The 13,449-nt window shown below is 36.5% G+C and overlaps 3 protein-coding genes across 3 annotated transcripts; 1 reads left to right on the top strand and 2 right to left on the bottom strand.

The window, feature by feature from the left end:
- Positions 1 to 479: 479 nt before the first annotated feature.
- Positions 480 to 2,327, top strand: LOC124214690 (uncharacterized). Its single transcript, XM_046617239.2, has 2 exons — positions 480 to 840; positions 993 to 2,327. Exon 2 carries the CDS (start codon positions 1,190 to 1,192, stop codon positions 2,225 to 2,227), a length of 1,038 nt encoding a protein of 345 aa, XP_046473195.1. The 5' UTR covers positions 480 to 840; positions 993 to 1,189; the 3' UTR covers positions 2,228 to 2,327.
- On the bottom strand, positions 2,220 to 4,079 carry LOC124214689 (uncharacterized). Its single transcript, XM_046617238.1, has 3 exons — positions 3,702 to 4,079; positions 3,414 to 3,626; positions 2,220 to 3,259 (listed from the first exon to the last, which is right to left on the bottom strand). Exons 1-3 carry the CDS (start codon positions 4,007 to 4,009, stop codon positions 2,389 to 2,391), a joined length of 1,392 nt encoding a protein of 463 aa, XP_046473194.1. The 5' UTR covers positions 4,010 to 4,079; the 3' UTR covers positions 2,220 to 2,388.
- A 111-nt stretch (positions 4,080 to 4,190) lies between these two features.
- LOC138190594 (piggyBac transposable element-derived protein 3-like) lies at positions 4,191 to 5,184 on the bottom strand. Its single transcript, XM_069134341.1, has 2 exons — positions 4,881 to 5,184; positions 4,191 to 4,684 (listed from the first exon to the last, which is right to left on the bottom strand). Exons 1-2 carry the CDS (start codon positions 5,182 to 5,184, stop codon positions 4,191 to 4,193), a joined length of 798 nt encoding a protein of 265 aa, XP_068990442.1.
- Positions 5,185 to 13,449: the final 8,265 nt, after the last annotated feature.

The raw sequence follows: 13,449 nt of genomic DNA, 5'->3' as shown, positions 1-13,449 counted from the left end.
TATGTGAGTTTGTTTTGTGTGTGTGTGCGTAGTGTCTGTGTATGTGTAAGTCTACGTGAGTTTGTTTTGTGTATATGTGCGTAGTGTGTGTGTATGTGTGTATGCGCGCGCGCGCGATTGTTTGTGTGTGTGTGAAATTATCCTGGTACAATTCCACAAAAATGAGCAGTATGAATATGAGATTTTGACTTCCAGGAGCAAGTCATGTCCTTAGCCAGAATAAGAGAAATACTCTGTTTCCCGATTCTCACCGCGTGGAGGTTGACATGAAGAGAATCTTTGTGTTTTTTGTTTTTTTGTATTTTTTAAAAATTTTTTATAATTTTTGTAATGTTTTGTTATATTTTTTTATTTTTTTTTCGATTTTGCTTTTTTTCTTCTAATTTTTCTTCCTATTGCCCATTTTTTTTGTATTTTCTTTATGAGTTACAAAAATGTATTGGGAACTGACAAAATCAATGAGACATCTGGTGGTACATTTCAAAACTAAAACCGGGGTGTATCGCTCGTCGCAACGTAATGTTTAACATAGGAGGTTTTGATAAATTAAAGAAATAATGAACGAAGAAGGTGTGTTTACGTCTCGCAAACCATCTAAAAGAAGAATTGCATGTTCCGTACATGGTTGTGGAAGTTCTTTCCAAAAAAACCGTGAATTGACATTTCATAAGTTCCCTCAAAAAAATGCACGTTGGGTATACCAGAAAATTTTTTTCGGTAAAATGGAAAAAGTGGAGCAACTAAAAGCATGGAAGAACGCTTTGAGGATTGACTGTAAAATAAATGCTCACATGAAAGTGTGTTCATTGCATTTTCAACAAGAAGACTACATTTTACCGGGTGAGTAAAATTCTTTTTTTGAGGTTATGCATGAGTCAAGTAGCATCTTCTACAAGATATGAATGTTACACTAAGAAAAAATAAAACTGGATAAATACCAAAATAAACAAGTTTTCTTATGATTATTTATGAAACGAATTGATATTTTACAGATATTCCATCCCACGTAAAATATTTAAAGAAGACTGCGATCCCATCACGCAACCTGCCTCGCAGTTCAGTAGAACCAAGGAGAAAAAAAAAAGGAGAGAGCGAACGTGAAAGAAGATTAATAAACAGGAATGATCAGAAAGAAAGTTCAAAGGGAATGGAGCTTTAGCATCTGAAGACTGACACAATTTTGGAAAATATGGAGCACGCCGAAGGGAATCATTGCTGCATCGAAGATGTAATGACAGAGAATGAGCCTGAAATTCAAGTGGAGATAAAATCATTTGCAGATATCGGAGTGCAAGTGAAATGTGACGACGTGAGACTCAGTTTCGAAATGTTTGTTCAGACCGACGAAGCGTTAAGTACTGCTACGGGGATCGAATCAATAAAAATTCTGGACACTATTGTTGAAATTGCTAGAAAAGTCACTGAAAATAATTCCACATATTCGAATGCGAGAATGAGTCTACGCGAGCGAATTATCATGACATACATAAAGTTGAAACAAAATATCTCATATACTTTTTTGGCGTTAATGTTCAATTGCTACACCGCGAAGCACTGCCAGCGAATATTCGATGAAATGATATCGTTGTTGAGTCAGTGTTTAAAATTTGCGATTGGTTGGCCAACTAAAGAAGAAATCTCGAGAAATTTGCCAAAATGCTTTGAAGATTTTGAAAATGTTCGGGTGGTCCTCGATTGCACTGAAATTTTTATCCAGCATCCTACAAAGCTTTGTTGTCAAGTTTTGACGTATTCTCGCTACAAAGGTTCTAATACGTGCAAGATAATGACTGGTGTAACACCGGCTGGAAATATTTCTTTTGTCAGCAAAGCGTATGGTGGTCGAGCAACGGACGATGATATATTTGAACAAAGCAATATTTTAAGTTTATTGGAACCGGGTGATGGTGTAATGGTGGATCGAGGATTCCGTAAAATTGATGAGCTTTGCGAACGGAATCATTTTAAATGTATAAGACCACCATATTTGAAAGAAAAAACACAATTTTCGAGAGACGAGGCCTTACGCACTGCTAAAATCGCGAAAGCAAGGGTACATATTGAACGCTCTAATCAACGTATCAAAATATTCAAAATTGTCGGTGCTACGATGCCAGTGAATCTTATCCCACGAGTAGAAGATATTTTTATAGTTATATGTGCCACAGTGAATTTATCCTCACCTACCATAAAAGACGATAAATTCATGAATGTTCAAGTTGTTTAAATTTCTCTTTATTGTAACGTATCTTCTGTTTATCGTGACATTTATCTTTCTTATATCATATTGTGACATAATTATAAATAATAATTGCAGTACAATCACAGACTTGTTATTTAATCACAACCTTCTTATTGTCATTATCTTTTCTACGTTTAGGTAATAGCCTAACGCTCTTTATTACTGTTTTCATCGTTGGGACATATGAAATGTACCATTTTATCGTAATACGTTTTCTTCAAGACACTCAACATATTAAAGGTATACATTTCATTAAACGGAACATCAATCACTAGTATGCTCTTATCAAAAGAAGCATATATGACGAAGAAAGCACTTTTTAAATTCAAAACTGCCATTCCCAGTTGAATTTGAGCATAGTGGGCGTGCTTTTCCTTTAAACTAATATTTTCATTTTCAATCGCCAGCCCTTTTTTGAACTCAAATTGTATAGCTTCCATTACAGTCTTCGACTTGCCTTTAAAAGGACATTTGATTTCAACTAGTTTCGTAGGAACGTTTTTTTCATAAATTATTCCATCGGGTGAATAAGCGAGCCACGGATTTTGACTCGATATGACTAGGCCAACTTGAATTATTGTTAAATTAAAGGTAGTCTTGAATACTTCGAGAGCCTCACTTTCTGTTTTTTTCCCGTACTCCGTGTACATACTTGCGAAACTTTTCGGATTGAAATACTGGTCGCATTTTTTGTTCCAGTCCGCATTAGTCCTTCTCGTAGCGTACAATGCGTAGCATCTGGAACCTGTAACCCGATACCGTCGCTGCTTTTGCCATTCGGAATATGATTCCTTGCTTCTTTTGCATATCGTTGCGAAATCGTCCTTCATTTTTTGAATTGTTTCCTCGCAACAGCTTCGCTTGACTGTTACGGAAACATTCTTGATAGCATCCATGAATTCACTCCTTTGAAGCGCAAACAAGACTTCGATTGCCTCGTCCAAAGTTTCACCGATACTTGTACCGCCTGCGTTATCCTCAACTGACTTTAATATTACAGGATTGTGTCTTCCAGACCTGCAAGATCGAAAAGAAATCGGATATATTATTAATACGAATATTATATACAGAAAGACAAAAAAATATAAATGAAAATCAAAGTGACAGTGAATAATATTGAGAGCATACCAAAATTCAAATAACAACTTGAATCGACAACATATTTACTTACACATGTTTCGAAAAAGCAGAATTTGGCAAATTTTGCAACAGTATCGATTTTATTGCCATTTCCACATCTTCGCTCAGGGGATTATTGTTGTTCGTGGATTTCAGACATTCGTGTTCCTCCAAAGGGCGAGCCACGTAATTCTGTAGCGTGTCTTTATACTTTTGCTTCCACTGACATTTAATATCAGTGCAAGAAAGTACTGAAATTTCATTTCTAGAAAAAAAAACACAACAGGGTAATTTCGAAGGAAGCTTTGTTTTTGAGCACAATTTGAGGTTATGAACGTACCTGGAACAGAACAGTAGTGCAGCCATAATATGTTTACATTTTTCGCCAAGTCCAGCTTTACACGAACACGTAATTGACTTAACTTCTCCATTTTTCCCCAAAATTCCGTGTATTTCATGAGGAGATCCACGCACATTTGACGTTTGAATACACGACGCCGATATCTCGAAAACGTCACTATCCTCTTTTACGATACCGCAATTTAGTAAATGTTTCGCAGCCACTAAGCGTTCACCCTCTCGAAAGTTTCGATGACTAGGAGTTGAACCAGACCATTGACAAATATCCTGAATAGTTATAACTACCATTGCCGGCCATTCATATTTGTAACTTATATTATATTTACACGGTAAGCCTACTACTACACGGTTTTGACAGGCGACTGCACCCCGGTATGCGCCATATTGAATTAGGCCACGCCTCCATGTCAGATCCCAATACGTCCATATACATGGCCATCATTCATTTTATATTCTAGTTATAATAAATTCAGTGAAATCTTGTAGTACATTCACAACAGAAGTTCAAATTGCAAATTGGACAGAATCGTGTTGTCCTCTTTCCACATTTTCCACCACAGGCTTTGTTTAATCCTACTTTTATAAAATGTTTTCTTTTCTCCGCGTTTTCATTCAATTTCTGCAGGTAATCTTCACTTATTTTCAACGCAAATTCCTTAGTGCCAACCTTCTTTCCATCTCCTTTAGCCAAGTTATAGAGGACAGTTGCATTTGTGATAGAGGCTTGAATTACTCTCATCAGGATAACCCAAGTCCATTTCTTGGATCTTATTGAGGGTAGAAGTTTGTTGCAATGTTGGTCGTGAAGGTCCACACCACCCATAAACCTGTTATAAGCACGAAATGCATTAGGAAACTGCACTTCAGCTTTCTTCTTCTCAATTTTACTGTACCTCTTGACTGGCTGAAGTGGATACACTCCCACAGCGGTTGAGAGAATCGAAACATTCTTTGAATCCCGTACTGTTATAAAATTTGTTCCACTTGATTTATCATATTTTGAGCGGAAAGTACCTCTCGGAGCTTTGGAATCAATTTCGTTAGTTTCTTTTATCCTATCTTTTCTTACGGTACCAGTAGCTCGGACACCTATTTTTTTTTAAGTGTACTAATAAATCTGGACTACAAAATAGATTGTCAAAATATATGTGGTACTTACCCAGATTTCTAGGAGACGTAGACAGAAGTAATCCCTTCAGCATCTGCAACACCACTTGACTGCCCTGAGCCACATTGCTTAAAACTCCTCTATCAGCAGTCTTACCACAATATACATCCAAATCATATAAAAATCCTTCAGGACTGCAAATGCCCCACATTTTTACGCCAAATCTGATTGGTTTCGTTTTTATGAATTGTTTTATCGACAATCTCCCAAAATATTTTATCATCATCTCATCTATTGAAAGTGCTGAAGTGAACATTCCAAATTGCATTGCATTTTTCCTGAATATGTCCAACATTTTTCGGACTCTCCAAATCTTATCATTATCATCTCGATCTTCTTGTTTGCTGTACTTAATATTTTTTTTTATTGTTTCGAATTTATCTCGGGACATTGCAGAGGTCACCGGTTTAGCAGACAAATGCACATTTTTGGACCAGTAATCTCTTTGAGAATGCCTCTTATTGTATGATGAAAAAATTATTATGCCAACAAATGTTTCGAATTCTTCCTTTGATATGGTACAATTATTTGCAGCGGTTGCTTCAATTATATAACTTTTCAATTCATCTGAAAAAAATAATTCAAATAATTCGATGAAGGAGCTAGAAAGAATTTTTTTCTTTGCTACAAGCGATAGTAATATTTCATTATCTAATCTATCATCATATACTTTTTCTCCTTCGACCCAGTTGTATATATGTTCTGGTTCTAGTTTTTTCTGATTTGAGTTATAATTTTCTAAAACTGTGGTATATGAATGCGTGGGAAAAGTTATTTCTGTCAAATCAGAATCATTGTCGCTATTTTCAGTGCTGCTTTCATTCTCAGATATACTATCATCCGAATTACAAGAATCAGATTCTCCCGAATTATCAGCATTCGGAATAAGAGAAACCGAAAAATAATCATCTCTCTCTTCTACCTCTGTATAACGATTCCTGCGTGATTTTTTTGGAGTATCCAAACTTGAGATCTCGGTCGAGAAAGTTTTCATACGCTTTTTTGACATGATAGATGTTGAGGTGAAATAATATATAATAAAAGTAGTCAAACTATTCAGCAGGTCAGAACAGAGTACTTATCATACGCCCAGTAAAGTTGTTTGGAACTTATGAGTTACGCGCTCCACTTCTTTTGTGAGATCTGTCGCCACCTATTGGTGATCAGAAGATTCTATGGATTATATTTCGCGGCTATTTCAAAATCAACTTTGCAGGGACCGATTATCCTGAGCAATATTTTGGAACCGCAGGAATATACTTCTATGCTTAAACTTAAAAAATTTGAAAGAAAAAAAGTGTTTCGAATCACTCAAACAGTACTTGTGAATTTTTTCAGATTATTCGGAGATTTTTTTCATTTTTTTGCATGAAGTCATTTTTGAAAAAATCCAAAAATGTCTCTAAAAATTCTCAAAAAAATCAGGGGTATTGCTTGAGTTATTTCCAGCACTTTTGCTTCCATAAAATTTTTTCTTAAAGTTGACCATTTCGGTGTAAAAAAATCATGAAACTTGAGCTTGGCCATAGATTATTTCAGGCGCCATATTGGATCCGCCATGTTGAAATTAATTTTTCTATGTATGTATCTTTTTAGTTCAAGTTTCAATTACACCATTTAAATAGGTTTTACATGAAAAGAAAAGGTATTCCACAGTGAAAATCACCGTAAAAAGAAAAAAACAGTCCAAAAAAATGCGATTTTTTAAATTAAAACAACAAAATCAATGAATTTTTAAGGTTATTATGTATTTCTATTGGTGCCAAACGAAAGAGGGACCTCAAAAATACCCCAATATGCATCTCGAATAAGTTTATTTTTCATTCCTGTTAAGTGGCACATAATTGAACTTGCAATATAGGAAACCTGTATTTCAGGCGTTAATGGGTTAAATGAGTGCGAAATTCATCGTGCAGCATAGCCCGCCTTGGCTTCCTTATCGGCAGCAGTGCTCAAATTACGCGATTATATGCACTTTATATGCAATGTCGCTGAGCCCGGCGAGAGGCCGGGTACCTAATCAGCCTCAATACTGCTTCCCGGCGTAATTCACGCCCAATTTTGCTTATACATAAGTATAATATAGCGTTAACGCCCGCACTCACTATTGTTGTTATAAATTATAACGTAATTCTCTGTTTTGAATAAACGTATGGAAACGCTATGCTTATACACGTGAACTTCAATGTTCAATTACTCGATAACTGTGTAGAAGAAAAATCTGAAAAAATTTGTATTTTCATATTGGTCCAGTCATTATAGGCAAAAAACCGATCGAACCCACGAATAATTATTTAGTGAATTTTTTTTCACAGCTGTCTCGGGGGGGGGGGTCACTGGGAGTGTAAATTCAAAATGGCGACCAAATCATGCTTATGCGTATATTCGAAAAATGGTTTTTCTTGACTAAGTCGGCCGGTTTTGATTTTATAGAAAAACCGTGGGAACAAAAGTTGTATCAATTTTGATTCTCTACAAGTTTAGTCTTACAGTTTTTCTTCTAGGATCAAGATTTTTGGAATAAAACCTGAAAACAGCAACAAATTCGAAATATTTCCATTATCTCGTTTATTTTCAACTTAATAGCATAAGTGAAAGCAACAAACTTGTTGAGAATCAAATTCTGAACAACTTCGGTTTCTACCTTTTTTTCCAAAAATCGATATTTTCGGAATTTAACCCGAAAAAGAAAGATTCTCCGTCAACTCGGCCACATTTTTTTCGACCATCTCAGATCTACCCCATAATTGGTTCGTTCGGACCAAATGTAAACAAAACGACGATCGAAATAGATGTAAACAAATATAATTATTTTTCCAATTTTTTTCATTTTTGAAATATTTTGAAAAAAAATAACAAAATATAAACTAAGAAATGTGAATTTTGGATATGTTTTTGAGGACAGGTTTAACATTAGACTTGCAAAGTTTCAAAGGCACTAGGCATGTATAGGGCCATTCTATATATTTTAAAAAGAAATTTCAAAATCTGTACAAAATTTTGAAAAAATTCGTAAGCGATCAGCACGATTAAAAATTTGATGCGTAAAAAAAAAAAAACAAGGGGTCACCATTATGTTTTTAAATAATTAATTGTTTAAACAATTAGTTAATATCTTTCGAGTGATATTAATGTTGGTTACTGTAGTTCATAGTATGCCAATTGTTGCTAAAGTTTTTCAGATTTTTATTGAATCACGAAGTACAATAATTCTGATCTAATAAAATTTTTGTCCATTGAAAAATGAAAAATGAAAATAAAATTTTTTTTTAATAGAATTAAATAGTTGATAAACAATCCAGGAAAATAAAAAAAAAGATTTCCCCTTCCTTCATAAAAAAAAAATGTTCGAAAATCGAGGCGCCCACGGTATACGTAAGGCCCTAACTTTTATTCTGTACATCTATAAATTATGATTTGTTTATTTCTGAAGTTTCTGTACAACTTTCATTAAGATCAGCAGTGCTTACTTTTCTATGTTTTTACAGGCAACTCTGATTTAGTAAAAAGAAGTTTAACATCGCTCGTCAAGTCTGGCGTTTGTGTATCACATTTTGCGAAGGATGATTTAGTGACGCCTGATCGTTTAAAAAGCACCGCTGTTCCTGTCGATCATAACACATCGGCCCTGAATAACTCTCCGGAAATCATGGAGCACGATCAGTCTTGGAGGATTTCGCGGTTGAATTGCATTCATTTGCCGAAGAACCCATGGAACACGATCAACCTCGCATAACTGAAGCTCCGATGGATAATCTCCTGAAGAGGGTGAAGTTACTGGAAAAAGAAAATCATGACCTTCGGAAAGAATTGCGCGCCTTAAAAAAGAAGTTCATAAATATCAACGAACGCGAGAATTGAGTAAAAACAAAAGCTCACACGTTCACCGGGAAAAGTACACGTGAAATAGTTTTGTCACTCTCAGACTTATCGGCAGGTGCAAAAGCGATGGTATGTTTGCAACTGCATACTGAAAATGCACCCTTCTCGGAGGAAAAGAAAAATTTGGCAAAACTATTGCACTATTACTCTCTAGTTGGCATGAGTCGACTTCGACAAGCAGGATGCAATTTTCCTAGCTCATCTACAATGAAACGTTGGGCTATGGATTACGACATAAAACCTGGGTTTACTGAGTTGATTTTCAAGGCCCTGGGGGAGAAACTGTTGAATTTACCTCCCAAGCAACGACTTCTTTCTTTGATTTTCGACGAAACGAAAATAAAGAGTATGGAGGAGTACTCTGAAACAATTGACCAAGTCGAAGGATTAGTCGATCTTTTGGCCCTCTTTGACGACGAGATCAGCGAGCGACAGATATTTTGGTATTTTCAATTGAAAGTATGAACGCTCAAAAACCGTACCGCCAACCGATAGCCTACGTGTTGTCGCACTCGGCGGTATCTGCAACACATCTGCGTGAGTTGGTCACGATGTGTTTGGAAAAAGTCACTGCCGTTGGACCTGATGTCCGCATGACATGCTGCTGCGATCAAGGTGGGCCAAACCAGAAGCTGTACAGTACCGAGCTTAAGATGACACCTGAGCAGCCATATTTCACGCACAAGGGCAGGCTGTATTATGCAGTAAGCGACTTTCCACATTTGATTAAAAGGCTTGCGGCGTTCTTCAGAGAGGGCAAAGATGACTCCAAGAAACTTTATCAAAATGTTGAAGTTATCGTAGCTTGGAGTTATTTCGTCAACACGTGGAGAATCGATTGTGCCACGGAAGCTGGGTCAAACCTGTTGTCTCACATCACTGACAGACACATAAAACCGAAGACTTTCGAATCGATGAATGTGGAACGAGCATTTCAGTTGTTCAGCAACCGTTTCTCGTGCGCAATAAAAACAGCGGGAACGAGCGGCCAACTGAAAAGTGACATGTGGAAAGCTTCATCAAATTTTGCGAAGAAGATAAATGATGCCATTGATACGTGCAACTCGTACAGCTTGAAAATCACTGTGGGGAAAAAACGAGTTTTATCGGATATGAATCCCGATACTGCAAAGTTGTTCCAAGAATTCATCAATGAGTGTGAATCGTGAAGTACTATCCCGAATTGCAAAAAGCAAGCAACTGCAATTGATACGAGGCCTTCGGCAAACAGTGACAGCCTTACTCTCACTCTGCAATTATCTCAAAGACGAATTTCGCGGATTCGAACTTGCAACGGGATTATGCAATCAATACTCGGATGAACAAATTTTTTCTAAGTTGCGGCAACGTGGGGGATTTAAGGGGTAAGGCCACTGTAACGGTCCAAAAAAAAGGTTTTTTCACGAATTTTTTGCCTCCAAAATTGAAGGTAATTGAAAAAAAACTTTTAAGGGTGTTATCGCGCATACATTAAACTTTATTATAACATTTTTTTACAGCAAAAAAAAAACAAAATGGCGGTTCCACAGGTATCTTCCCGGGGCATGTTCTGCTTGCAGGGCTCCGCGGCACGCAGCACCACTGGTGCACTTTTGAATCTAGAACAAAAAAAAAAAAAAAACCATCAACCTAGAGGATTATAACTAGAGAATGTCGATCGGATTTTAAAAAGTATCACTTTTTGTGGATTTGGCGTGCGTTTGAAAAAAAAAATTGATTTTTGACGAAAAAAATGGCTGGTTTTTTGTTAATAAAAAATCAATAAATAAAGTTGTTGAAAATCCCGATCGACATTCTCAAGATAATGTTAATGTTCATATCTAGTCAAAATTTCAAGAAAAAAAAATGAAAATTGTTCAAGTGATGCTGCGTGCCATTTTGAAAAACCGTGTTTCGAGAAAAACGCGTTTAAAGTTTTGCGAATAGTTTTTTATTGGAAAAAATAAAAAAAAGAAGGTAAAAAAAAATTTTACCGTTAGTCTGCAATCCCAGCACCATACATTTGTCCTTCGATGGCCAAATTTTCGTCTTCTTCGTCTTTCCTGGTGGATTTTTGGAGCGCGCGCGCATTTTTTGCCGCGTCGCTCAGAGATGTCTCCGCGTGCGTAATGCGTTTGGCGTCGGCTTCGATGCAGAAATTATATAACTGTACACCAATTTCCACCTCCAACATCTTGAATATTTGCAAGACGTTGGTAAGGCCGCCTTTGAATGTGCAAACAGCGATATCCGTCGCGATATCTAGGACAGTTTTTCCGCTTGAAGATGATTTGGGGGCCAAACAAAAATTTTTCTCGCACGGGACCTTTTTTTCCTTATTCTAGAGGGTTTAAACTATTTTTGAAGCCAATAAAAAAAAATGGATTTTTCAAAAAATTTACAGTGGCCTTACCCCTTAATGCAAATCCAACAGCTTGGACGGCACGCATCTCGCTGAAGCATATAATATCCAGCAAAGACATCTATGCTCTGGAGAAAGGTAATTCGCAATATCCTGAAGCTCCTCAACTTCTCCATGCTCCGTTGATTGAGACACAAGAGTCTGAGGTCGATATTGTCGATTTTATAACGCCGGAACAAGATTCTGAAATTGCAACATATATCGAGCAGATGGAAGAAGATATTCGAAGCATTACCCAGGATGCTCAATTCGACTTCAACGTGTTCAAGGGCTACGACCAGAACGCTTTAGCAAATTTGAGTGGCTTTGTAGCGTTCCGCACAATCACTAAGTTCAATTGCACTCAGTGTCGCGATGTTCTTGCAAAGACGCCTATTGAGCAAATCACCGATGACGAATTCTATCTGGCAGCGAGAGAGTATGAGAATCCGAACGAAGATGAACCATTAATTACAAAACTGACGCGACCACAAGATATTCTGAAAAAAGTCGTCTTCGTGCAACTCCAGTATTTTCATAATACGATTGGAAACTACTGGACACAAGAGGATGTTCTCAAAAAAACGATGCACGGTTGCGTGCTTATGACGGATCAAAAACTGCCTTAATGGTTTGATTCCGAGCACCTGTGTCGGGAACATCACATTTATGCACTGAAATATCTTCTGAAAGTGAGAATGTACGCACTCGCCAGACTCAGGAATCAACAAGCCCTCGACGATAAACGACACAACCTCAGCCAAAAGCTGAAAAATTTGAAAAGCTTGTGAGAAAACTTGTGTAACGACCGAATACGGCGCTGTAACGAGTCACCGAATATATGCACGAGTCCAATCGCAGCTCTCGCGCTCGAGGCTTGGCCCGTCTCTCTGTCGTCGCATACCGCGCGTTACCCGTATCGCTATTATCAAACGAATTGGAATATTAAATTACGAGTAACGGAAAATGAATAACCCGTTTTCATTATTTTCTTCCTTATTTTGTTTCTCTGCCAACAGGTCATTCCGTTCTGCGGCAACAAAATCATGATCTGTTCGGCATGTTACGTACGAATTTTCTTACGCATTTGTTCGTTAAATACAATTATTGTACCGTATTCATCAGCTTTTTTGATCTATGAAGGAAAAAGCATAAGAGAGAAAGAGAGAAAGAGAGAGAGAGAGAGAGAGATTGATTGATTGATTGATTGAACCTTTATTATGCCTTGGTAGTACCATGAAGCGAATTATGAAATTACATAAAATTATTCAATGTAAATCATAAATAAGTTTTTCAAGCATATTGAAATAACAATAGTTGGTATAAGTATAAAAAAGAAATATAAAAAATATTTAATAATAGTAATAAAGTTGATATAATGGTAACAGAATTTCTTAAGGGGAGGTTCTAGTCCAGAGGCCTGAAAATGTGCGTAATTTCATGATTTTTTTTGAGAGTACATACGTATTTTTTTTAAAAAAATTTTGTGGTATTATTTGTCTATATTTTAAAAAGTTTACAAAATTTTTTCGAGTAAAAATAATACAAAATGGCAGCTCCAGCCCTCACTGACGACGGTCGTGCGCGGCGGTGGACAGTGTGCGCGGGGCACTCTACAGCCCTGCCAAGTGATCCGAAACGAAAAACGCGCTCTCTCGTCTATACGCTATAACTCGTAAAATCAATTAGATAGGGAAATATCCTTTTGCCCTTAAGACCTTAAGGATGAAAATAAAGCAATACAAAAAAATAAGTTTTTTTGGTCGATTTTGACTAGAACCTAATAGAACGTGTACAGTCAATACATTATTTTGATATTAATTCTAACATCTCCACTTATCAAAATAATCTGAACTTTGTAACATATAAACTATTTTTGACAAACAAAAAAAAATGCTATTAATTTACAGATAGTCACCTATTAAACAATGTTTTGAATACCTAACTTTTTTACAAAATAGTCATGTTTAACTATCTAAGCCCTTGGTCAGCAAGTCTGCTGGCATTTCAGATGTTGGCATGTAGACTATCTTTATAAGATTGTTAGCAACTGCTTCTCTAACAAAATGATGACGCACATCTATGTGCTTCGTTCTTTTATGAAATAAAGGATTTTCAGACAGCTTCTGAGCACCTTGATTGTCATTATACAATATAATTACGTAATCACAACTGTTTATAATTTCAGAAAACAAGTTTTTTAAATAAATAGCCTCTTTACAGGCTTCAGCAATCGCCATATATTCTGCCTCTGTACTTGATAAGGCTATAGTACGTTGTTTTTTACATTCATATGAA

Source organism: Neodiprion pinetum, chromosome 3 (genome assembly GCF_021155775.2).
Source record: "Neodiprion pinetum isolate iyNeoPine1 chromosome 3, iyNeoPine1.2, whole genome shotgun sequence".
In the NCBI taxonomy this organism is placed as follows: Eukaryota; Metazoa; Arthropoda; class Insecta; order Hymenoptera; family Diprionidae; genus Neodiprion; species Neodiprion pinetum.
The sequence above is the reverse complement of the archived record's forward strand: the minus strand, read 5'-3'. Positions and strand labels throughout refer to the sequence as shown.

Coding starts and splice junctions, on each gene's coding strand:
- LOC124214690 (XM_046617239.2), top strand. CDS start 1,190: ATGGAGCACGCCGAAGGGAATCATTGCTGCATCGAAGATGTAATGACA.
- LOC124214689 (XM_046617238.1), bottom strand. CDS start 4,009: ATGGTAGTTATAACTATTCAGGATATTTGTCAATGGTCTGGTTCAACT. Junction 3,627..3,701: donor GCACTACTGTTCTGTTCCAG/GTACGTTCATAA, acceptor TTTTTTTTCTAG/AAATGAAATTTCAGTACTTT. Junction 3,260..3,413: donor TCTGCTTTTTCGAAACATGT/GTAAGTAAATAT, acceptor TCGATCTTGCAG/GTCTGGAAGACACAATCCTG.
- LOC138190594 (XM_069134341.1), bottom strand. CDS start 5,184: ATGTTGGACATATTCAGGAAAAATGCAATGCAATTTGGAATGTTCACT. Junction 4,685..4,880: donor TACGTCTCCTAGAAATCTGG/GTAAGTACCACA, acceptor ATTTTATAACAG/TACGGGATTCAAAGAATGTT.